Source organism: Eptatretus burgeri, chromosome 14 (genome assembly GCF_056783735.1).
Source record: "Eptatretus burgeri isolate ZD-2024b chromosome 14, Ebu_testis_v1, whole genome shotgun sequence".
Lineage (NCBI taxonomy): Eukaryota > Metazoa > Chordata > Myxini > Myxiniformes > Myxinidae > Eptatretus > Eptatretus burgeri.
This window is the reverse complement of record NC_140974.1, coordinates 56938520-56962805: the sequence shown is the minus strand read 5'-3', so window position 1 is coordinate 56962805 and position 24286 is coordinate 56938520. Positions and strand designations below refer to the sequence as shown.

Sequence of the window (24286 nt, the reverse complement as noted above, 5' to 3'; positions counted from 1 at the left end):
AGGTGGATTTGAGTAGATTTTTAGTATGTTATTTTGGAGGTGAAAACCTACCCAAAACCGTTGAAAAACCTTTTGTATCAATTTTTGGTCTCCTATTTTTTCTCCACAGACACAGTCTCCTATTTTTTTTATTTTTATCGTAGTTCACGTGGTAAATATAAAATTTTTTTTTCGGATACCTGGTTTAAGGAAAAAATGACCCCCTTTTTGTCAAATTTATTGGAAATGAAAAAAAAAAAACATACTGCTCGTTTATGAGACCTCACACTGAGGTTTTAATTCACAAAAAAATTATTTTTAAATCAAAACAAAAAAAAAAACACTTCATGTAACTTGATAAACAAAACTTAAACAAATAAAGCTGAAGAGAGAGAGAGAGAGACACAGAGACACAGAGACACAGAGAGAGAGAGAGAGACAGAGAGACAGAGAGACAGAGAGACAGAGACAGAGACAGAGACAGAGACAGAGACAGAGACAGAGACAGAGACAGAGACAGAGACAGAGACAGAGACAGAGACAGAGACAGAGACAGAGAAAGAGACAGAGAAGGAGACAGAGAAAGAGACAGAGAGAGAGACAGAGAAAGAGAGAGACAGAGAAAGAGAGAGACAGAGAGACAGAGAAAGAGAGAGACAGAGAAAGAGAGAGAGAAAGAGAAAGAGAAAGAGAAAGAGAAAGAGAAAGAGAAAGAGAAAGAGAAAGAGAAAGAGAAAGAGAAAGAGAAAGAGAAAGAGAAAGAGAAAGAGAAAGAGAAAGAGAAAGAGAAAGAGAAAGAGAAAGAGAGAGGAGAGAGAGAGAGAGAGAGAGAGAGAGAGAGAGAGAGAGAGAGAGAGAGAGAGAGAGAGAGAGAGAGAGAGAGAGACAGAAAGACAGAGACACTGAGACTTCGCGCTCAGAAGCATAGAGAAGATAGATGGACACCATGCACACGTCCCATACTTGAGTCAGTCACTCAATGATACACGAATCCGCCGCGTACAGGACGTCCACGAACCAGTGTGGGCGGTTTCACACTGGCGCCATATAGACATCGTTAAATACATTCCCTATGGTTGTTATAATTGTAAATAATATAAGAGGTTGAAGCGTCTATAATAATAACCAAGGAGTTTCTAACAATATGCCGTACGTGTATAGTAAAATTACGATTATTAAATCAAACAAAAACTACATTAGTCTATTCATTACTGTTTCTCACGGAACCCCAAGCGACCTCTTGTGGTACCCTAGGGTTCTGGGGAACCCTGAACTAGAGGGTTGGTGGTGGTCGTATGGCAGCTCAGCTGCTGGGGTAGCTATCATTTCTTGAATCGCAACTGTGTTGCTGATGCACTGCCCCTCGACCAGTACACACTGGTACTCATTTCGCCAACCTCAGAAGGATGACAGGCTGAGTCAACCCCCTGGTGTATTAATTCAGCGGCCAACGGGGCTTGAACTCAGGACCCGAGGATCCCAAACCACCTGAACTCAGGACCCGAGGATCCCAAGCCACCACCCTAACCACTGAGCCAACACCAGGCTACTAGAGGGTTAAAAATAATTATTATATCGTCACAAACGAATCAAACTTTACATTATTTTATACATCGAACAAGAAAATGAAAATCTACAAACCAATCTGTCTGGTGGAGTCTGTCAGTGTGAACTGCCGGACAGTCAGTCCTGCCACTTGTACACAAAATAGGCCGTTTTCTGCCACTTGTACACAAAATAGGCCGTTTTCTGCCACTTGTACACGAAATAGGCCGTTTTCTGCCACTTGTACACGAGATTGGCCGTTTTTTGCCACTTTTACACGAAATAGGCCGTTTTCTGCCACTCTTACACGAAATAGGCCTTTTTTGCCACTTTTACAAGAAATAGGCCGTTTTCTTGCACTTGCAAGTGCCTCAAATTTATATGGCTCAGGGCCAGAAACTCCATAGTAAAAATTCCCATCATCCTCCGACTCGTCCTCGGCAATATCGGAATGAAAACACTCAATTTCATCGCCGCTGAAATCACTCTCTGATTCGCATCTCGCCATTGTTCACATGCTGTTTCCGAATGTTCATGTAGTTTTCGGAGAACGTGACGTCATAGGATCTTCGGAAACTTCCGGTCTGTTTTTCGATCACCGAGAAAGGTTTTGACTTAAAAGTTAATTTTAGCATATTTTGAGTTTCAAATGCAAGAAAACAAGTGAAATCCTTCAATACAGCGCGTGTGGTGAATCAAATGAGTACACTAATGTTAAAATATGCAATTTATTAAAAAAACAATGAAAAGCGTACTTAATATTTGAAAGGTAAAAATCTTGTTATTATTGTGATAAGCACCTTTATATTTAACAGAAGGAATGAAATTGTTCGATACAGCGTGGCAGGGGGGCGCAAAAGAATGATTGTAAGTAAATTTCAACTACTAATGCATGACAAAACACTTGTTTATGGCTAATATTAAAGAGAATGATGGCAGAAGAAGAACTTAGCTGTCTGCGTTCGGTGTGAAATGCCATAGTGGACGGAAATGACGTCTTTCGTTCGTTCGTTCGTACATGAGGGGAGCGTTTCTTCGTTTTTTTCCGTCAAGCAATAAATTAAATGTTTTTCACATATATAACACATTAGTTTCACAAATTTCCATTGAAATACTCGGGTATTTCCGTCAATTGTCGCCATTTCCGTCGAGGTTACGCACTGCATCTACCGGACGGCCGTCTTTGGCTGTCTTGAGGCACGTGGGGGGGGGGGGGATGGGGGGACACCAGACCCACCGGAGACGTGGTAGACGACGCCGGGGACATTTCAAACTCGGTGCAATTGTATACAGCGCACGCGCTGTAATAAACACCCAACGTTTATTAATGTGCTTACAACCTTCAAATCACGTGAAGTCATCAGCGACCCAAAACCTGCTCTTTAAACCCGCCTTTTTTGGATGAATGACCAAACTTCTGTTTTGAGCCCCAGATCAGCCCTACCTTCACTCTCTCCACCCCTCTCTTCACCCCTACCTTCACCTCTCCCTTCACCCCTCTCTTCTCACCTCCCTTCAATCCTCTCCACCCCTCCCTTCACCCCTCCCTTCACCCCTCCCTTCACCCCTCCCTTCACCCCTCTCTTCACCCCTCCCTTCAACCCTCTCCACCCCTCCCTTCACCCCTCTCTTCTCCCCTCCCTTCAATCCTCTCCACCCCTACCTTCACCCCTCTCTTCACCTCTACCTTCACCCCTCTCCACCCCTACCTTCACCCCTCCCCACCCCTCCCTCCATCCCTTCCCCCAACCCTCCCTCCACCCCTCCCCCAAACCCCCCTCCACCCCTCTTCACCCCTCCCTTCACCCCCTTCACCCCTCCCTTCACCCCCCTTCACCCCTCCCTTCACCCCCTTCACCCCCTTCACCCCTCCCTTCACCCCTCCCTTCACCCCCCCTTCACCCCTCCCTTCACCCCTCCCTTCACCCCCTCACCCCTCCCTTCACCCCTCCCTTCACCCCCTCACCCCTCCCTTCACCCCCCCTTCACCCCTTCCTTCACCTTTTCTGAAACGTTCCACAGTTCCTGCTGTATAACGTGAATAACGCAGACATTCTGCCGCCAAAACGGCTACCACTGGGTCATTCATTGTCGCTCCACCTCACAGGCCACGATTTTGTAAAAAAAGCGTAATGAGGGTCGATTGGTTCGACCTCAGCTCTTCCCTTCAAGCTCTTAGCTCCTCCCTTCAGGATTCTAGCTCCTCCCTTCAAGCTCTTAGCTCCTCCCTTCAAGCTCTTAGCTCCTCCCTTCAAGCTCTTAGCTCCTCCCTTCAGGATTCTAGCTCCGCCCTTCAGGATTCTAGCTCCGCCCTTCAGGATTCCAGCTCCTCCCTTCAAGCTCTTAGCTCCGCCCTTCAGGATTCCAGCTCCTCCCTTCAGGATTCCAGCTCCTCCCTTCAGGATTCTAGCCCCGCCTGAAGCTCCACAGTACAAGCTCCTCGCTCCGCCTCACAAGCCGCGAGTCCCGTTGTTCCCCTTGGATTGGCGATTAGGCCGAACATTAACTCTGCTTGTTTGGAGTAACGATTCCGCGATGCATACGGAGAAGAGGAGACGAGGAAACAGGAAGGGCGGGCATGCTCTGCCTTCTGTTGGTGTGTGAGCTTTGCTTTCTCCACTCTTTCCTGCTTTAGCCATGCTTGATGTTCCCCCATTACTCCTTTCCTAATATCACCTCCATCAGTCTCGACTGCCACAACCACCCCCCCCCCCGAGGCACTCCTGCTACCCTCCCCAACCAAGGCTTTCCTGTAACCCCCCCCCGCGAGTGTCTCCTGTACCCCGCCTCCGAGGCTCACCTGTACCCCCCCCAATCCAAGGCTCTCCTGTAACCCCCTCCCCCAAGGCTCTCCTGTAACCCCCCGAGGCTCTACTGTAACCCCCCACGAGGCTCTACTGTAACCCCCCACGAGGCTGTCCTGTAACCCCCCCAAGGCTCTCCTGTAACCCCACCCCCGAGGCTCTCCTGTAACCCCCCTACCGAGGGTCTCCTGTGCCTCCCCTATCCAAGGCTTTCCTGTACCCCCCCTCCATTCGAGATTCTCCTGCTACTCCACCCCCATCCTCCGAGACTCTCCTGCGACTCCACCCACCTCCCCCCATCACCCGAAACTCTCCTGCTACTCCACCCCCCATCCTCTGGGACTCTCCTACTCCACCTGCTGCTCGATCCCACCCCGAGACTCTCCTGCTACTCGAACACCCCCCCAAGTCTCTCCTGCAAGTCGACCCCCCCGAGACTCTCCTGCTACTCCAACAATCCCCATCCCCCGAGACTCCTGCTACTCCACCCCCTCCCCCTCCCCTCAGACTCTCCTCCTACTCCACGCCTGATCCCCCAAGACTCTCCTGCCACTCCACCCCCCATGCCTGAGACTCTCCTGCTATTCCACCCCCCCTAATCCCCCGAGACTCTCCTGCTACTCCACCTGCTGCAAGCCCCCGCCCCCGAGAGTCGTGCAGCTCGCCCCCGCCCCGAGACTCTCCTGCTGCTCGCCCTTGCCCCCAGACTCTCCTGCTGCTCGCCCCCGCCCCCGAGACTCTCCTGCTACCCCACCTCCCATCCCCCGAGACTCTCCTGCTACTCCACCCCCCATCCTCCGAGACTCTCCTGCGACTCCACCCACCCCCCATCCCCGAAACTCTCCTGCTACTCCACCCCCCATCCTCTGGGACTCTCCTACTCCACCTGCTGCTCGATCCCGCCCCGAGACTCTCCTGCTACTCGAACACTCCCCCCAAGTGTCTCCTGCAAGTCAACCCCCCGAGACTCTCCTGCTATTCCAACAACCCCCATCCCCTGAGACTCCTGCTACCCCACCCCTCCCCATCCCCTGAGACTCTCCTGCTACTCCACGCCTCATCCCCCAAGACTCTCCTGCTACTCCACCCCCCATGCCCTGAGACTCTCCTGCTATTCCACCCCCTAATCCCCCGAGACTCTCCTGCTACTCCACCTGCTGCAAGCCCCCGCCCCCGAGACTTGTGCAGCTCACCCCCACCCCGAGACTCTCCTGCTGCTCGCCCCTGCCCCCGAGACTCTCCTGCTGCTCACCCTTGCCCCCAGACTCTCCTGCTGCTCGCCCCGCCCCCGAGACTCTCCTGCTACCCCACCTCCCATCTACCGAGACTCTCCTGCTACTCCACCCCCATCCCCCGAGACTCTCCTGCTACTCCACCCCATCCCCCGAAACTCTCCTGCTACTCCACCCCCCATCCCCCGAGACTTTCCTGGTGGTCGCCCCCCTCCCCCTCCCTGAGACTCTCCTGCTGCTCACCCTCGCCCCGCCACCGACACTCTCCTGCTATTCCACTCCCCCCCCCCCCATCCTCCGAGACCCTCCTGCTACTCAAACCCCCCACCCCCCAAGACTCTCCTGCTACTCCACCCCCACTCCCGAGACTCTCCTGCTACTCCATCCCCATCCCCCGAGACTCTCCTGCTACTCCACCTGCTGCAAGCCCCCACTCCCGAGACTCTCCTGCTGCTCACCCCGCCCCCGAGACTCGTGCTGCTCAATTCCACCCCCGAGACTCTCCTGCTGCTCACCCCCGCCCCCGAGACTCGTGCTGGTCAATTCCACCCCCGAGACTCTCCTGCTGCTCGCCCCCACCCCCGAGACTCTCCTGCTGCTCGCCCCCCTCCACCCTCCCTGAGACTCTCCTGCTGCCCAGAGTCACTTTTCTCCTCGGAGTAGTGACAACCTGCAATGTGATACCATTTTGTTTGCATTAAGCATGGTGCACCGTACCTGTGACCATTGTGTGAAGCCAAATGTGTATGCTTTCTAATCAAGAGACCTCTGTCTGCACACAAAAGGGAGATATTACTTTATTGGTTCACGAAAAAATATTTTCACGAAAAAAATAAGTGACCACTATATTCGTTATTGTTGTGTCTGTCTGTCTGTCTGTCTGTCTGTCTGTCTGTCTGTCTGTCTGTCTGTCTCTGTCTGTCTGTCTGTCCCGAGCATAGCTCCGTGGGTTTTGATCCGATCCTGATAAAATTTTGGTGGGAGGTTTATATCATGATCTAGTTGTTTTTTCCTGAAAATGGGCATGGTGCGCCCATTATGGGCGGAGCCACGCCCAAAAAGACATGTGTTTTTAGGGGGTAGCCGATTTCAATTTGCATCTTCTCCTCGGGGGTTTGTCGAATCTGACAGGGGTTTCCGTATTTGGTTAGCCCAATGGCACATAGCCGCATAGCCGCACGGACCTCGATTTTTCATTTTCGTCCCAAGGTCAAGGTCACAAGGTCACGAACTTAGAAAATTGCGATTTTGACAGAAAAATCCATCTTCTCCGACGGGTTTGTCGAATCTGGCAGGGGTTTTGGTATTTGGTTAGCCCAATGGCACCTGCATAGCCCCACGGAGCTCGATTTTTTTTTTCATCCCAAGGTCAAGGTCACAAGGTCACAAACTTGGAAAATTGCGAATTTTGACATAAAAATCATACGACCGCCCAAACTTTGAGAGCTCGGATGACAATATTTTTTTATGCATAATCTTGAGGTCATTGCCCACCTAAAGTCTTGAAACCATTTTGCTCTATCTCGAACACCTTGCCCGTGGCGCCCCCTTCAAGTTTGTTTTTATGCTGATTTCATCAAAGTATGGATAATTATCCGAGGAGTGCGAAATGCCATATAGCCTATATGACGTTATATTGTTCCTGGAATGTTCCAGAGGAAGTTTTGCACCAAAGGTCATAATCCTTGACCTTTGACCTTTAAAGTTCACAAAGGTCAAATTTTCAAAGTTGTGGGAATCGAACCGGGTTATCGACCTTCTTCGACGAACTAACTCCAATGAGCTATAGCACGTATCCTGTTTCCTTATTTAAATGTCCAACATTGTTTTGTGACCTTTAAAGGTTATGCAAAGGTCAAATTTTTAAAGTTGTTGAACGAAACCAGATTTTCGACATTTTGCAGCTAATAACCTGTCACTCGTACCACATCATGTTGATCATTTTTATAACTTGGTCAAACATTATCACATTGTCAAATCCTTGACTTCTGAAACAATCTACATCGTCAAATACCACTCGTGAACCATCGTCGTCTTCAGACTTGTAACTTTTTTTTTTCGTTCTTCCAATGTGTCAGAATAAGCATTTACAATCAGCCTGGATTAATTGAAACTTAAAACATATCTCAAGATTAAATGTAATGCGCAAGTAAATGTTCACACTGAATGCTGATGAGTGACTAATTTGAGGTGTACAGAGCGTGTGAGTGAGTAACAGAGAGAGAGAGAGAGAGACAGAGAGCTTGGCATGATTAATTGATTGATTGTGTGGTCTACCTTAAATCAGGTCCTTGTCTGCTTGGCAGTGGTGATACCGGGTGGTTTGCTATTGCCTTCCCAGCAATCATTCGGGGCAGGAATTTGTAATTTGTTCAGGGTGCCGGTGATAGCTCGCCTCCTCTTGGTGAAGGACACCGCGGGATCTTTAACATACACCAACTAATGATAGCAGACGGGACACCCGGCTTAACGTCCATTCGACAGATGGCACACACACACACACACACACACACACACACACACACACACACACACACACACACACACACACACACACACACACACACACACACACACACACACACATACACACTGATGAATCATCCCCGACTGTGAAGCACCGGCATGACAGTATTCATGTCGATCTATCCTTGCCTAGTGCGGTGTGCATGTCTGTTGTGCCCATGTGGTGTGCATATGATTAACACTGTACGGCTCTTGCACTAATATCAAACTTTCCCTGAATCCAACATGACGATTCGATGATTTATTTGTTTTACTTCAATATTCTGTTAATGCCGCATGATCTATGTTCACAAAGTAAATTTCAAGGTCAGGAGAGAAAACAAAATGAAGATTGGCAGAAAAATGGAATAAAGGTGGAGAGATGAAAGTCAAAAGTGATAGAAATAGAGAGAACTAGAAGGGAACTCGGTAGAGTGCATACCTCCACCACGTAATGCCTGATCTACGAGAACATGTCTGGCCCAATTTTTACATTTTTGAGATATTGTGCTATATTTCATTTTTGGCCCTATCTCTCAATGGTGAAGAATCACTTTGAAAAATCTAGTAGTCGGATCCGGATACGGATCTTCACCAAAATCGAGTCAGTTCATCATTGTCACACACCCAACATGTCCACAAAATGTCATCCAGATGAAAAAAAAATTAAAATTGACAATTTTAGAAATTCAGCCTATGTTGACATTTTGGCAAATGTGGACCTCAAAATATTTAACTGGTTGAATTCAGTGACCTGAAATATAAATCCTCTTCAAATTTCGAGTCAATCGGATGAAAAGTGAGGAATTTAGAAATCTCACCTAAGTTGTTGACCTTTGGCCTGTGTTGACCTTTTGACCTCAAAAACAATAGGCTTCTACCTCATGACAAACTCGACCATGTGGTGAAGTTTTGTGAAGATCGGTTTAAAATTGTGACCTGTAGGCGACAAACAGACAGAATAACAAAATCGACAAACCAATATACTTCAAAAATCTTCGATTTTGCAAGTAACAAACTAACAGAAAGGGGTGAAAACAACCTTCACCTTCGGTGGCAGAGGTAAAAAGATGGACAGTGAACATGAGGAACAACAGTAAAAAATAAAGGTAGAAAAAGAATAACAATGAAATAGAGTGACAGCATTTAAATTTCATTTGGCTATCAGGAAGGTATTTCTCCCATGTTGATGTTTCTATCATTTTGTCCCCAAAACAACGCATAATCACGTCATATTCATTATTTTCTTACAGAATGGAACTGGAACCGACCGATTCATGGTGAATGGAAACAAAATGGTGTACACGGACCACGTTTTCTGCACGTCATCTTTCCATACAGGGACTCTAACTGCTACCCCTCCCCCCTCCTTGAGATTTCTGCACCCTTCCTCCCCCCAAGACTCTCCTGTACTTCCCCACCCAAGTCTCTCCGACACCCCTCCCTCCCGAGGACTCTCCTGCAGCCCCTCCTCCCCTCAATGATATACTCTTTTGCAACCCATCTGCCATCCTTCATACCTGCAAGCAGCAGCTTCTTCGCTCTCTGCAGATATGGATAAAATCACAAACTGGTCCAACACATGGAACATGTCTTTCAATCCGAACAAATCTCACACTCACTATGTCTCTCCAAAAGGACCATTTTAACCCCCCCCCCCCATCCACTTTCTCAACAATCCTCTGAAATAAGTCCTTTATTTCAAGCTTCTGGGTCTTACTATCTGCCATGATCTTTCCTGGGAAAACCACATTTCCAACCTGGCCTCCAAAGCCAGTCGCCGACTGGGAATCCTCCGTCGTGCAAAGTCCTTCCTCGGCACACCTGAGCTCCTGACCACTTACAAAGCTTTCGTCCGCAGCCTGATGGAGTACTGCTCTCCCCTCTGGGCTGGTGCTCCTGCCTCTCACCTTTTTCGATTTCATGCTGTGGAAACCAAGGCATTTCAGATCATTGATATCTCCCGCGGTGAAGCTGAGTCTTTAGGCCTCTCACTCTCTCACCACAGGCAGGTCGGTGGTCTTTCTGTCTTCTACATCTCCTCTCCGGTCTCGTCACCCCCCCCCCCGCTCTGTCTGCGATATGTCCTTCCGCAGGGCACTCAAGGTCCGCCAACAACCCCCTTCTGGGAAAACTACCAAAATTGCGAATCACTGCTCACCTTCACTCTTTCATTCTTCTTTTTTCCCACCTTTGGAATAAACTTCCTCACTCTGTTCAATCCCATTCTTCCCTCCAGATCTTCAAAACAGCTGTTCACCACCACCTCTTATCGTCCCCCATCCAAAACCACGATCGTTTCTATCCCCGTTAATCCACCCCAAACCCACCTCCTTCAAATTCCCTGCTTTCCTTCCTAAAAGTCCCTGTAATGTCCATCTTATATACCCCATGTTCCCCACCCAATCCCTCTCCCTTCTACAGATCTCCTAATGTCTCTGTTCCCCACTGTTTTGTCCTTCCCTTTCCCACCCCTCTTGTCCCATGCCCCCCCCCCTTGTTGTGCGTTGTGTGTTAGCTCTCAAACGAGCCTCGACAATGTATACAAAAAAAAAACAAACACTCCTCCCCCCAATGAGACTTTCTTGTAACCTTTCCCCCTCTCCCAACGAGATTCTCCTGCTGCTACCCCCTCCCCCTGGACTCCCCTGCCAATTCCTCCCTGAGAGTATCCTACCACCCTTCCCTGCAAAGCTGTTCTCCACATCTTGCTCCTGAAAATATAATGTTAAAATATTCTTAAAGGAAAATGAAAGTTTACTTTTTGGTATTTGTGTGAAAGGAACAAACATTGCATGTATTGTATTTCTAAAAGATGTCTAAACAGGCCTACTCTGAGGCCTTATCCCCAAAATATTATGTAATTGCACTTCTATCCTGCAAAGGCAAATATAATTCGGAAATCAAAACGAACATAAAATGCTTCAACAATCATATCCATTAAACTAATTTTTGGGGAGGGGCAAGTATAAAATTGGCAAGAATTGTACTCCCCACATGAATGATGACTTGCCTGGTTTTTAATGAACTAAGGCCTCCATGACCATTCCCATGTCCTCAGATGGAGGCCAGTCACATGTTCCTGCTCAAGCCTTGGTGGGAAGACGATCTTCTGGTTGCTTGAAGTGGGTTCTGATCGTCGTCCTACTATCGGTTTGCAGCGGGGGTCTACTGCTCATGCTGAGACCATCGGACACCTGGAACATACTGCGTGAGTTCCACTGGCCATCGGTCCTCGCTGTTTGATTGTGATGTTCATGTTCATTTCCATGGTGGGAATTTGTAACATTTTCACAATATTTATGGTTGATGAGAAAGGTTCACCGAAAGTCTAACAAGAGACCCGGGCCAAAAAGAAAAGGCCAAATGAACAAGGTGAAAAAAAAACTTTAATGGACTATTAGGCACTGCACGAATCGTGCAGAATACCAGTTGGGATGGGCCTCAGGGAATCCGACTGTCATGTAGAGGTTAGGTGGCCACAAGCGTTGTTTAGCCACAACCACTAATGGGTCATGTATACGTTGCAGTGCAGAAACAATCGGATGTTCCAGCGCCTGCAGAGCCCCCATCACAAGAAACAACTCCAGAAGCCATCTTCTCCGAAGAGGTGACGCCTTCTCAGCACAGACAACAGAAGGTCTCTGCGCCAGGCACTTCACACGGTTTGTTTGTTATTTTTTTTTAAATAAAAAAGCAAACTTGAATTAAAGAGTTGAAAATGTAACATCAGAGCAATACAAGTTTTATTTGAGTTTAATTAAACTCCACCTCATTTAATTCAGTTCATTTGCAGTTCCTCTTGTATTTGATGTGAGCATTTCCCCTGGTATTACTCAAATTGAACTAGAACGGCACTTATTAGAGCGCATACCTCTGCCAGGCTGAACAGTTTATGCTTTGGATCCCACTGATAGGCCGGATCTGCATTCACGCCTCACCTAAAATCTAATCGGCTTGTTCTTGTCACCTAACCAACTCGTCCAGATAGTTTTGTCATAATAGATTCACAAATTTTTGAAATATGCTATAAATATAAAAAGGAAATGTTTGTCCCGTTTTTAACACTACCTGCACAAAACAGGTAACACCAATTGTCAGGTCAAGCCAGATTAGATCTGTGACTTGCTACAGGTACCATGCAAACCTGCACTAACCTGTTTCATGATCGGGTTGTCGGCGACTAAACAGTCTCCCCCACCAGGTTTTCTGATGAGGAGGGTGTTTGATATGGACACCCAGCAGGATTATAAGTAAAAGCTGTCAAACTACAGAGCCCCTTATGAGCCAACAGCCATCCATATCTAGTGCCAATTGTGTCTGTGGACGTTCTCCTGCAGTTGGGTTACTTTTTTTTTTCAGAGGTTGAGGTGTCGTCCACGAGATGGCGGTCTCCTTGGGTTAACCTGAGGTGGTCCCTTCGGGGGGGGGGGAGTGCCTTGAATGTCCTGTCTCTCTTATCATCTGAGCTCAAGCATTTGAACATAGGTATTGCAGCACTCTCTTGAGGTTCGGCACTCTCTTGCAGCACTCTCTTGAGGTTCGGAGACTAGTTCGTGGCTAGATCAGGGCAGGTGGTTAGACGTACTATTGGTCTGGTCACTCTGATGGTTACCATGCCCAAAGAGTTGCTGTAGCTGTGTCCAATAAGCTGCTCTCATGATAATTGAGGAAATACCGGCCAACGAGCGTATTATGAGACTAAGGATTTGTCACTCCATGGATGTCGTTTCCCTGGTCTCTGTATATGCTCCGACTGAGGCGAGTGATCTCACTGTGAAGGACGCATTTATTAACGCGCTCGAGTCTGTGGTTCATCAGTTCCCCAGTCGAGATCCTCTTCGAGTCTTGGGGGATTTAAGTACATCTACTGACACTGATAGGGATGGTTATGAGACATGTGTTCATCCCCATGGGTCTGGAACTGTGAACCAGAATAGCAATAAGTTCCCTGACTTTGCAAGAAGTCATGGACTTAGGGTGGCTGGTTCATTGTTTCAGCGCCCACAGGCTCATCACTGGACTTAGTATTCCAACGCTGGTGGTGTGGCAAAGGAGATTGACCATGTCCTCGTTGACGGTCGCTGGAGGATGATCGAGAATTGCAGTGTCTACCGGAGTGCTCAGTTCCTCAATACCAACCAAAGGCTTGTTGTTGCAGCTTAAATCTGGGAGAATGGTACCATCCCAGCCTAGGCTGAATGTTGGCAAGCTCAAGGATGAGAGAGTAGCTGAGCAGTTTGTGAAGAGGCTGAGTGGGGATTTGGGTGGTCTGGGTGCTTTGGGGGATCCTGAAGAGTTGTGGAGTGCCTTCAAGACCACCGTCCTTGATGTTGCCAGTGGTTGTCTTGGAACTCACTGGAGGACGAAGAAGAATTTTGTCTCTCAAGGGACACTGGATACCATTGACCAGAGTCACAGGGCCAGGCTTAATGGCAGAGCTGAGCTATTCAGGAAGTTGAGGCGTAAAACTGTATGTGTGCTGAGGGTGGACAAGGAGGCCTATGTGCGAGAAATCTGTCAGGGGGTAGAGCATCACCTGTGTGCAAGTGATTCTCATCCTGCTGACAGGGAAATTCATGCATTGCGTTCATTAAAGCCGGACTCTCGGAATACTGCAGTTAGAGTGGATGGTGGTGGACTCTTGACAGAGGAGTCCGAAATGAAGGCCCGCTGGGCCAGTAACTTTGAGTGGCTGTACCAGGCTGATCCAACAGCTGTCGAGTTGGATGTCAGTGGTGTTATAATCCCTATTGCTGACCCTCTGATCAACTGTGATCCACCTTCCTCTTTAAAAACACAGGCTGCGGTTTACTGCTTGAAATGGGGTAAAGCTCCTGGGTTCTGTGCCATCCATGCTGAACCTCTCAAGGTGGGTGGAAATGCTGGACTCTTGTCGTTGCATGCAGGCAGTTCTGTGCTCTGCCTGGAACACAGGCATCATCCCAACTGACTGGAAGAGTGGCCTTGTTGTCCCTCTCTGGAAAGGTAAGGGTGATCACCAAGACTGCAACAATGACCGAGAGGTGACGCTGCTCTCAGTGCCGGGCAAGGTCTTTGCTCAGATAATTCTTGATAGGGTTCACCACCATCTGCTTGAGCACCAGCGTCCAGAGCAGTCAGGCTTTACACCAAAGAGATCAACGATTGACCGTATCCTTGCTCTTCAGGTCCTCACCGAACGCAGACGAGAGTTTCGGCAGGGGCTGCTTGCAGCCTATGTTGATCTCCGCAAAGTGTTAGATTCAGTGAATCGGGATACCCCCTGGAGGATTCTTGGTATTTGTGGGGTGCCACCAAAACGGATCAATCTGATGTCTGAACTGCACTCTGGTATTTAGAGTGCTGTGGGATGTGGTGATACCATCTCCGAATTATTTCCAATTGTTATTGGAGTTTGTCTGGGGTGTGTACTTGCCCCACACACTTTTCAGTGCTGGTATGGACTGGATTCTGGGGAGGATGTCGGAGAGATCAAGCTCCAGTGCATCGTTGGTGAATGTCAAGATCTCTGACCTTGATTTCGCAGATGATGCATTCATCTTTGCGGAGAGTCTGGATATCCTTTTGGGGGCGCTCGAGGTACCGAATGAGGATTCAGAACTGCTGGGATTACAGGTTTCCTGGGTCAAAACCAAGATCCAGACTTTCAATGACATCTTGGATGCTGCTATCTTGTCCGTACCTGTTTGTGGTGAGGATGTTGAAGTCACGGAGAGATTCACTTACCTTGGCAGTGATATTCATGTCTGCTGTCTGTGAGCCAGAGGTCAATAGACGTCTGGGTTGGACCTGGGGAGTCATGGATTCACTGGATCATGGGGTGTGGTGCTGCTGGTACCTGTGTCGGAAGATGAAAGTCTGAGTCTTCAGGTCCTTGGTGCTTCCAGTCTTGCTCCACTGATGTGAGATTTGGACTCTGACCAAGGATCTGAGACAGAGACTTGATTCCTTTGGTTCCAGGTCTCTTCAGAGAATCATTGGCTATTGCTGGTCAAACTTTGTGTCCAACGAGAGGTTGCTGAGAGACACTCAAATGAGTTTGTTACCTGCATAGTCCGTGAGTGTCAGCTGCGGCTGTATGGACATGTGGCTCATTTTCCTGACGCTGATCCTCACCAGATTCTTTCAGCGGGGAAGCCTCATGAATGGAGGAGGCCAAGGGGCCAACCATGTGCCTCGTATTTGCAGCAGGTTGATCAGCATCTCAAGGAGATGGGGATGGGACAGGCATCTGCCTGGGGGATGGTCAGACGGAGGCTCTTGGAGTACCAGCAGAAAGTGGACGTAGCGACGCCCTGCTCCAGCGCATGCTCCCATACCTGACCTGACCTGACCTGTACAAAACAAATTCCATCTCCTTTCCTCCAATGACCCACATCCATGTTATGTTGGTATCAACAAAAATTTCAGGTATTTTGCATCAATCATTGAATGAAGTTTTGCCAACATATGCGCACTTTCGTATCCACTCCATTTTTGATGATTTAATGTGTCTCAGATCATGGTAATGTCAAATGCAAAAAACGCAAGTTTGCGTTCCTAATGTCCCTCTCGGCACATCGATGCATACAAAGTTAGCTAGGTGTAAAACTATCTTTGATGTACGTATAGGTACGTACGTATTTGATCGGTGAGCCTGTCCATGAGTTTACTGGATATTAATGTGCACTTGCACATCCAAGTCTCTATTCCGAATTCCAACATGGACAAACTAGAGGGGGAGCACCTGGTAGAGTGCAAAACCTCCGCTGCCAATACTTTTGTTCACTTAAGTGAACCTGATATCCTATTCATTGTAGGTCAAAACGGATCAGACTCTACTGAACCACGATTGAATAAACTAAACTAGATCAACGCGCATGTAGAAATGCCGAAAAAAAAAAAAAAAGCTAAATTTTCTTGAAAAAAAAAGTTGCAAATTTTCTGGGTTTTTTTTCTCTAACAAATTTTTTTGGGGGGTTGGAAATCACTTAAAACATGTAGAAATGCAAAAAAAAAAAAAAATTAAAATATTTTTCAAATAAAATCGAATTTTCTTTGAAAAAAAGTTGCAAAATTTTCTAAGTTTTTTTTTTTTTGGACCAAGTCCAAAATCTAATGGCAAGATTCTTGGACCATACCTAATATAAACCCCCCACCAAGTTTCGTCGAAATCCGTCCAGGAGTTTTTCCGTAATACTGTTCACAAACAAACAGACAGGGGTGAAAACAGTAACCTCCATCCATCTTCGATGGCGGAGGTTAACAATGCTCAAAGACAAGATTCCTCGGTTAGAATTGTCCACGTGATGCCAGGCACAAAGCCTCACCATGAACCTTGTACTAAGCACCAGACTATTCCACTTCAGCATATGAAAGTGTTGGAATTTTTTGGGTGAGGCACAACAGACCTCTATTGTTCCTGAGGAAGATGGCTCTGAAGCTGGTGAAACGTTGCCCTGAGATTGGGTCTGCTCTCCCTTTTTTGCTCAAATTAGCGGAATCGATCTAGTTTTTACTTTTGGTTCGAAGGGCCTCCTTCTTCTTTAAAATAAATGTATTGTGGGGAAAGAGAGTGGCACCTGTATATGTGGAAGAATTGCGTTGCTCAGCCGGTGGGTCGTCCAGATAGCTCAGATGGCAGAGCACTGGAATGGTTTGCCAGAGGACTTGGGTTTGATTCCTGGTCTGGGCCCACAATGTATGTATATATATATATATATATATATATATATATATATATATATATATATATATATATATATATATATATATATATATATATATATATATATATATATATATATATATATATATGAAAACCAGAGATGTGAGGATAAGTCAATTTTGAAGAAACTGAAAAACAAAGTTTCAAGACTTTGGTGGACTGTTTAATAACTGTCATATAGATTTCTTTTCCAGTAAAAGGAAGAGTGATCATTGGCCGATCAAATTAAGCATGTAGCATTTGCCAAGCTTCTGTGTTATTTAATTTAAGAGCAAAGAACGAATCAATGTTGCAAACTGACATCACTGGTTATTCCCTTGTTTAATAATTGCCATGCAATTTTAACCCAGGATGTGTAGCAAATTCATGCTTGTTGGTTATTAGCATACATTACATGACTTTGGTGATCACAGATTATTTTTTTCAACATTAAACGGTCATTGTTTTTTTGTTTGATTGGTGTTCAATGCCATACTCAAGGGTATTTTGCTTACATGACGACGGATTCTCCATTTCTTACTCCGTACTACTTAATATGATGGAAAACCGGGAGAAAACCAAGGATAAACCACCCCCGCGATAGCCGAAGTCACCTCATGTGATGCCCTCATATACCTAAGCAGGTTGATTGGGCGGTGGGTACATCGAATGAGGATGGGTACTCAGATCCCCTCACCATTAAGCCACGGCGTGGGTCCCATAAAAGTCACAATGAAGGTTTGACCAGGCTTGAACCACGATATGCACCAACTACGGAGCCCATGATATAACCAAATAGGCTATTGTAGTGCTCAGAGTTTATGCTGTGATAGTTTTACAACCTTTTATAACTTAGTTTCTCAACTCTGAATATTATGATGGAACAGTTAACATGAATGATGCAGAAAGCCAATCTTATCTGAGTGAAAACTTTAATTTTAATACTTTGCAGAACACAAAACCTGTGATCAAAAATAATAGATCCATGATATAACCAAATTGGCTATTGTAGTGCTCAGAGTTTATGCTGTGAAAGTTTTACAACCTTTCATTTTTTAGTTTCTCATCTCTGAATATTATGGTGGAACAGTTAACATGAATGAAAGGGAGATAACCAAGAGTAAAGTACTGACAACTCTGGGTTTCTACTTGTTCAGCTTTGACAACACTTGTTTTTTCATTGCACGGCTAAACTTAATACCATATAAATTATGTGACACCCCTGGTTATTTGTTAAAGTAATATTGTGAGAGGAAATCTTATGTTGCCAACTATTGGCAGGTGCAATAACCCTGAAATTTATAAAAAGTGACATCTCTGGTTTTCCCTTTGTGGTATATATATATATATATATATATATATATATATATATATATATATATATATATATATATATATATATATATATATATATATAGAATGTACAATACATGCCCTGACTTGGTGAAGCAGCAAGGTGCAGATCGTGTCTCACAATAGCCCAAAATGCAAACCTGAAAGTAACAATGGTTGTCTGCCACCCAACGTATTGATTGTCTTTGCCCAACTGCACACCAAACAAGAGGTGGGAATGCGGTCGGGAGAAAAAATATACATAACCAGTGAAAGCCCTTCCGACCTAATAGCAATGGCATGACATAGAACCATCATGCTGTGCATGTGCACCATATCACCTCCAATGCCACATGGCTTCCGTGGGCACACTCGGGTCTGTTATAAACCGAGATTTACAAGTCACAAAGGATGGTGGAGTCAACTATGGTTTTGCCCTTCTTTGGCCTCATCAGGCAGCACACCACACAATCATTTATTTGTGACCATAAACCAAATGTAGTTACATTAGGTAGGGGTGGGGGGAGGGGGGAGAACATGCAGGTCACACTATGGGCTGTACATGACTTGCACTGTCTGGTGGGACATACCTTACAGGACATTGTGGTGCAGCACAGGATGAGGCGAATGTTGCATTAATCAAGGTAGTTGACATCTGGCAGGGTTACACTTGCTACCCTGCAAACTTTCATTTGTGTCACTGGATGGTGTATCTTTGATAATGTTGATTGGCCCACTGTCTATTAGTATCGGAATCTGGAAGGCAATAAGGACTCTCAAACTATTCAAAGTTTATCAAAGGCACACATCCCAACTTTTCTCTTGTTCCCCTTTTCTATTGAAAGCGTTGCTTTAAAACCTTAGCATAGGGTTGGTTGATTTGTGAGATTCAGAGCCACAACGAGCGAAGAGCCATCTGTCATATGTTTGTAGGTTAAAGTGTAACTAGTAGGTCAGCACCCGAGAGAAACCCACACTCATAGACCTGTATGACTTTGCACAAATTGAATTAGATGCTGCACATAGAGTTTCCAAAATTGGTAATGGCAATTCAGCAGGTCCATAAATCCACCCATCCATTGGGACCATACTCTGTGCAGAGAGTCGGTGCTGCCTAAGCAGTCTCCTTGGCTATTGGGCACAATCCTGGACGGGTCGCCACTTCGACACTCAAAGCTGGCACTCATTTTGCCAATCTCAGAAGGATGACAGGCAGAGTCAACCCCAGCTGGTATTAATTCAACATCCGAGTGGGATTTGAACTTAGGATCCCAAGCTCACCACCCTAACCATTAAGCCAACACCAGACATGTCCAGAAATTATGTGATGTAAACAATTCATTTACTTCACCTAATATGTGAATACATGTCCATGCACATGTCCAATGCAGTTTGTTTATAAATCCTGTATTTACATACCATTCAGCATTGAAAACTCGAGCGAAAACCAAAATTACAAAAAACAACCTTTTATTTCTTTCACCTGTGTCTGGCACAAAAGGACAGGTTGGAGAAGTTGTTTTTAAAATTGGACTTCAAATATTAATCAAGACCATTTTCTTTCCTCTGCATGGGTTGTCATCAAAATGTACCTGTTGTTCAGTATTGTAATGTACACCGGAGGCTTGAAGCCTGAGGTCTATAAGTAGGGACCAAAATGGCAGATGAATGATTTTATTTTTTCAGATTCCAGTTGTGGGTGTAGTCAGACCAGTAAGCCAAGCTTTGACCTGGATGGACAGAGCTTCAGACTGGTGGAGAATATTGTAGTGCATGGATGTGATGTGTGGCCCTTTCCAGCATATGACTGTCTCACAAATATAATTGTTTTCTTATGATTTGTATATGTTGCTTGTTAAGCTCTTTGGCAGTTGGGTTCATGGGGGTACCTTTGCGACGTTCTTTGCGTGTAAGAGTGAAGTCATTGATTAGTGAAGAAGCGCGTGAGTGAATAAGACCTGATCTGTTCGCTCTTCCTCCTTTTATCCTTACAGCTGATAAGGCAAAAAAGCCAATGCTCTTCAACAAACTCGACAAGGGCATCAGAGCAGAGCTGGAGGCAGCAGAAGGTCTACATAAAAAGGTAGTATACCACCTCATCCTGGGATTACCGTGGAGATCAGGCACGAGATGGGTCCGTACCTGGCTGTTTAAATACTTGTTTACTCTTGGCATCAGCTTCGGGTGTTTCCATGGACTGCATCATGTGCTGCTATCTCTCGATTGGGTGCTTTGATCGATTGATTCAGTTTATTCCTTCTTGCGCAGGGCAAAATCGAAGAAGCTGTGAAGGCATTTGATGATTTGGTGAAAAGGTATCCGAACAGCCCCCGTGCAAGATATGGCAAAGCGCAGGTACCATGAAAACCACTTTTGACTCCTTTGCGGTGGGTAAACACAATTTTATTTAATTCTAATACAGTATACTACAGGGTGCTTCAGAATACAGTGCAGTAGAAACTTAAAACCTCTTGTGCAAAAAGACAAGTCTTTCTGAGAAAAGTATTTGTTATCAAATATTGTCGGACCCCGCTATTCACGGAGGATACGCTCGTGAAAAATGCTGCAAATGTTGCGGCATTGTTTCCTCTGCCACCGAAAGTGAAGAAGGTTATGTTTTCACCCCTCTCTGTCTGTTTGTTTGTTTGTGTGCAAGATATCTCAAAAAGTTGTAGACAGGTTGAGTGTGTGACAAGGACGAACTGATTAGATTTTGGTGAAGATCCGGATCCGGATCCGAATCCGACTACAATAATTTCTAAAGTGATTCTTCACCATTGAGAGATGGGACCAAAAATTATATATTACATGATATCTCAAAAAGTTTGGATGGATTCGGACAAAACTTGGTGGACAGGTTGGATGTGTGGCAATGACGAATTGTTTCGATTTTGGTGAAGATCTGGATCTGGATCTGATAATTATTTAATCACTAAAGTGATTCTTTACCATTGAGAGATAGGGCCAAAAACGATATATAGCATGATATTTAAAAAATTTAATGGGCCAGATATGTTCTCGTGGATCAGGCATTGTGTGGCGGAGGTGTGTGCTCTAACGAGTGCCCTTCTAGTTTTATTTATCACGAGCCGACCCGTGAACCCGTTGGGTTCCCGTTGTGACAGCGGTTGATAAAACAAATCATTTCAAGAAGAAAAAAATAGATAGCTCCAGCGAACTATACCGCTGAGGTTGTTTGCATTGATCAAATTCTCCCGAAGAGTACTTGACTGAATCGGGAATTGATTTATTTAATACATTTTTTCATTGCCCGATTTGAACGAAACTTGATACTGCACACCGCAGGCGAATGGTAAGTAAGGTGGCCCTAAATTTTTCCGCTATCGTGTCCCATTTTGGCTGTATTTTGGGAACATACAGAAGATTATTATTTTTATGTTTTTTTACATGGTCTAGGCTCGTGGAAGAGCGATTACACAGAACAAATCACGACACAACATAACAAAGGGAACAGCACTAGAAAGGGGAAATACCAACAGCAGAACAGAGGGAGAAAGACGGAGACAGACAGACATGGGATGCAAGTAATGATGAGGGGTGAGGGAAAATGCAAAGGGTGGACAATATGGATAGCCTACATAAGCAAAATTGGGTTTCACCAGTTTGTGATTTTTGTCAAGGTCTGGGGAGAGGGAAGAGGCTGCTGCCAGTCTCTCAGAAGGATGAGAGATATCATGGCAGAGAGTAGAGTCATCATCAAAGATAAAGAGGATTTTCTAGAGTCAGTGAGATCATTGATGAAGATTAGGAATAATCTGGGGCCTCGAACACTGCCTTGGGGTTCTCCAGCCTTGACAGGGAGGGGAGATGAAAGGGTTCCTTTGAGAGACACACGTTGACTATGAGAGTGGAGGAAGTCAGTAATCCAAGAGTGGAGTGGCCTTGGATTCCATAGGCAGACAGTTTGGAGAGCAAGGTGAGATATCAAAAGCTCGAGATATGTCCAGATCTCATGGCTGATGTTGAGAGCTTCTATCCATTGTTGTGAGAGTAGAAGCAGCGCATCCAAGATGGAGTGACCTTGTCTGAATCGGAATTGATGATATGAGATGAGGCAGCTGGAGAAAAGGAATGATTTTATGTCGACTGTGATGGATTACTTGACCTTGCAGATGATTATAAGTACAGGAAGCTAATTGGGCTGTAGTTAAGGGGATCTGTTTTTGTACCTTTTTATGTAATACTGTGATGTTGGATGATTTCCAATTTCCCAGGTTGATATAGGAGACCAGTCCTGAAGTGTAAAAAAGAATAAATAAATAAATAACGTGAATGTGTGAATCTACAAGCAGGTCGCACTTTATGACCCGTGAATACGCAGGGTCTGCGGACAGCAAATCCGCGAATAACGGGGTCCGACACTACAACAAAGACATGGTGGGTACATCACTTGAGTGAGTGAATGATACTTGTAATTAAACAAGCATACATTTTAATTTTGAGATTTGCAAACACATGAAACATAAGCATTTTGTTCAGTGCACTATTACTTTTGAAACACCCTGTACAAAGACCGTACAGGAGGTACGAAACCGATGGAGTCTCAGCACAAGAGCACAAGTAATACACACACTGAAACGTTATGTAGATAACGACCTCCGCTATGGCCACAATTCTATATAAACAGAGGATGCTCAGGGAGTTGTGAGTAAAAGTACAGCACAGAACAAGTATCGGAGAATATAGAACAAGGAGCTGATATTCATTCTAGGTCCCCAACTTTTGGGTGGTATGACGAATAAATCTGTATATTATGAAAGCTAAATCTTGAAGGTTTTTTTGAAATATTGCGTACACAAGCCAAGTATCCGCGATAGCCATGGCAACATGATTCAACCATTCGCAGCTGTGATCTAATCGGGTTGAGGTATCATGAGGAGTAGATCGGGGTGCCGTACGTCCAGTTTTTCCAGGACATGTCTTCCTTTTCAGACCTTAAATATTCGTCTGGCTGGGTTTTTTAAATATCTATAAATGTCCTGATTTTGCCTTTATTATGATTTTTTTTTTTTGCTTTTGCATTTTCAAAGGGATACATTTTAAGATTTGGGATACTTTTTTTTTAAAACAGGTAAACCATCTTTTTTGTACATTTTCTTAGTGATAAAATGCGGTTCTGTAATGTTTGGACCAGGAAGGCTTTGTACAAATCTGTACTCCTCTATCATGGTGTAATGGACGTGTTTGAACATCGACACTCACATGGCCTGCCTCTTTGTTACAACCTCACAGTGAGAGATAATCCAGTGACGTCCTCAGTCCGCGTCTTTTCAGTGTCTTTTCTGAGTCCATTCCGTACACTCTTGTTTGATTTTATTTTATTTTTTTCTTCAACAGCTGTTTACAATACCAAAATATAAGTGTAAATTAACTGAGAAATGAAAGCCTGATGTTGGCTTCGCAGTTAGAATGGCTGGTTTGGGATCTTAGAGTCCTGAGTTTGAGCCCCTGTTGAATTAACACCAGGTGGGGTTTGACTCAGCCTGTCATCCTTCCGAGATCGGCAACATGAGCACCAGCGTACTGGTAATAGGGGCATTGCATCAGCAGCATAGTTGCTCTCAACCAATGGTGCAAGCAGCAGCCACAGGCTGCACACGAATAACAAGACTGCAGAACGAAAGACAAAATTCCGTGTTTTCTAACTGGTCGAGAAGATTGGGAAGCCAAGTGCTTGGTATGTAGAGCTGGTACTTGTATCTCTGTGACAAATTAAGATGCTGTTGATTTACAATTTCATCTGGACTGGAAGAAGTACAATGTTTCCGGTAATAATTCAGTATTTTAACTGGAAGAACGGCAGTTTGCAGTCAAAATTAATCAAGGTCCGAACACTCCTTATGAGACTGCCGATACGATTGCTCAATCCGTAAAGGAAACTCTTTTCAAGAATGTCCTCTTTTTTTTTTTTTTAATTTTTTTTTTTTTTCGGAGTGTCCCTTTCCGGAGTGTCTTTTTATTTTTATTATTTTAAATTAAAGTTCAAATATGGTAACCCTATAAAAGATATCTTCAATATGAAAGCTAAATGCTCAATGGCTTTTGAAATATCACATACACAAAAGTACATGGAAGAATGATCAGTCAGATCAGTCGGAGGGAGCTCATTTTAATATCCCCGTCTCCGACCTTTTCAGAGGGGCAGGCGACAAAGAGAGACCCGACTCAGAAGGGAAGAT

General features: G+C 45.3%; 1 protein-coding gene across 1 annotated transcript in view; it reads left to right on the top strand.

Annotated features, from left to right (window-relative positions):
* Nucleotides 1-3869: 3869 nt before the first annotated feature.
* Nucleotides 3870-24286, top strand: part of LOC147013298 (aspartyl/asparaginyl beta-hydroxylase-like) — a 29969-nt gene continuing 9552 nt past the window's right edge. The window contains exons 1-5 of the mRNA XM_085854992.1: nucleotides 3870-4120; nucleotides 11127-11276; nucleotides 11596-11730; nucleotides 20081-20169; nucleotides 20355-20441. Of these exons, the coding sequence (XP_085711118.1) occupies nucleotides 4060-4120; nucleotides 11127-11276; nucleotides 11596-11730; nucleotides 20081-20169; nucleotides 20355-20441 (522 nt within the window). The 5' untranslated portion in view covers nucleotides 3870-4059. The remainder of the gene's footprint in view (nucleotides 4121-11126; nucleotides 11277-11595; nucleotides 11731-20080; nucleotides 20170-20354; nucleotides 20442-24286) is intronic.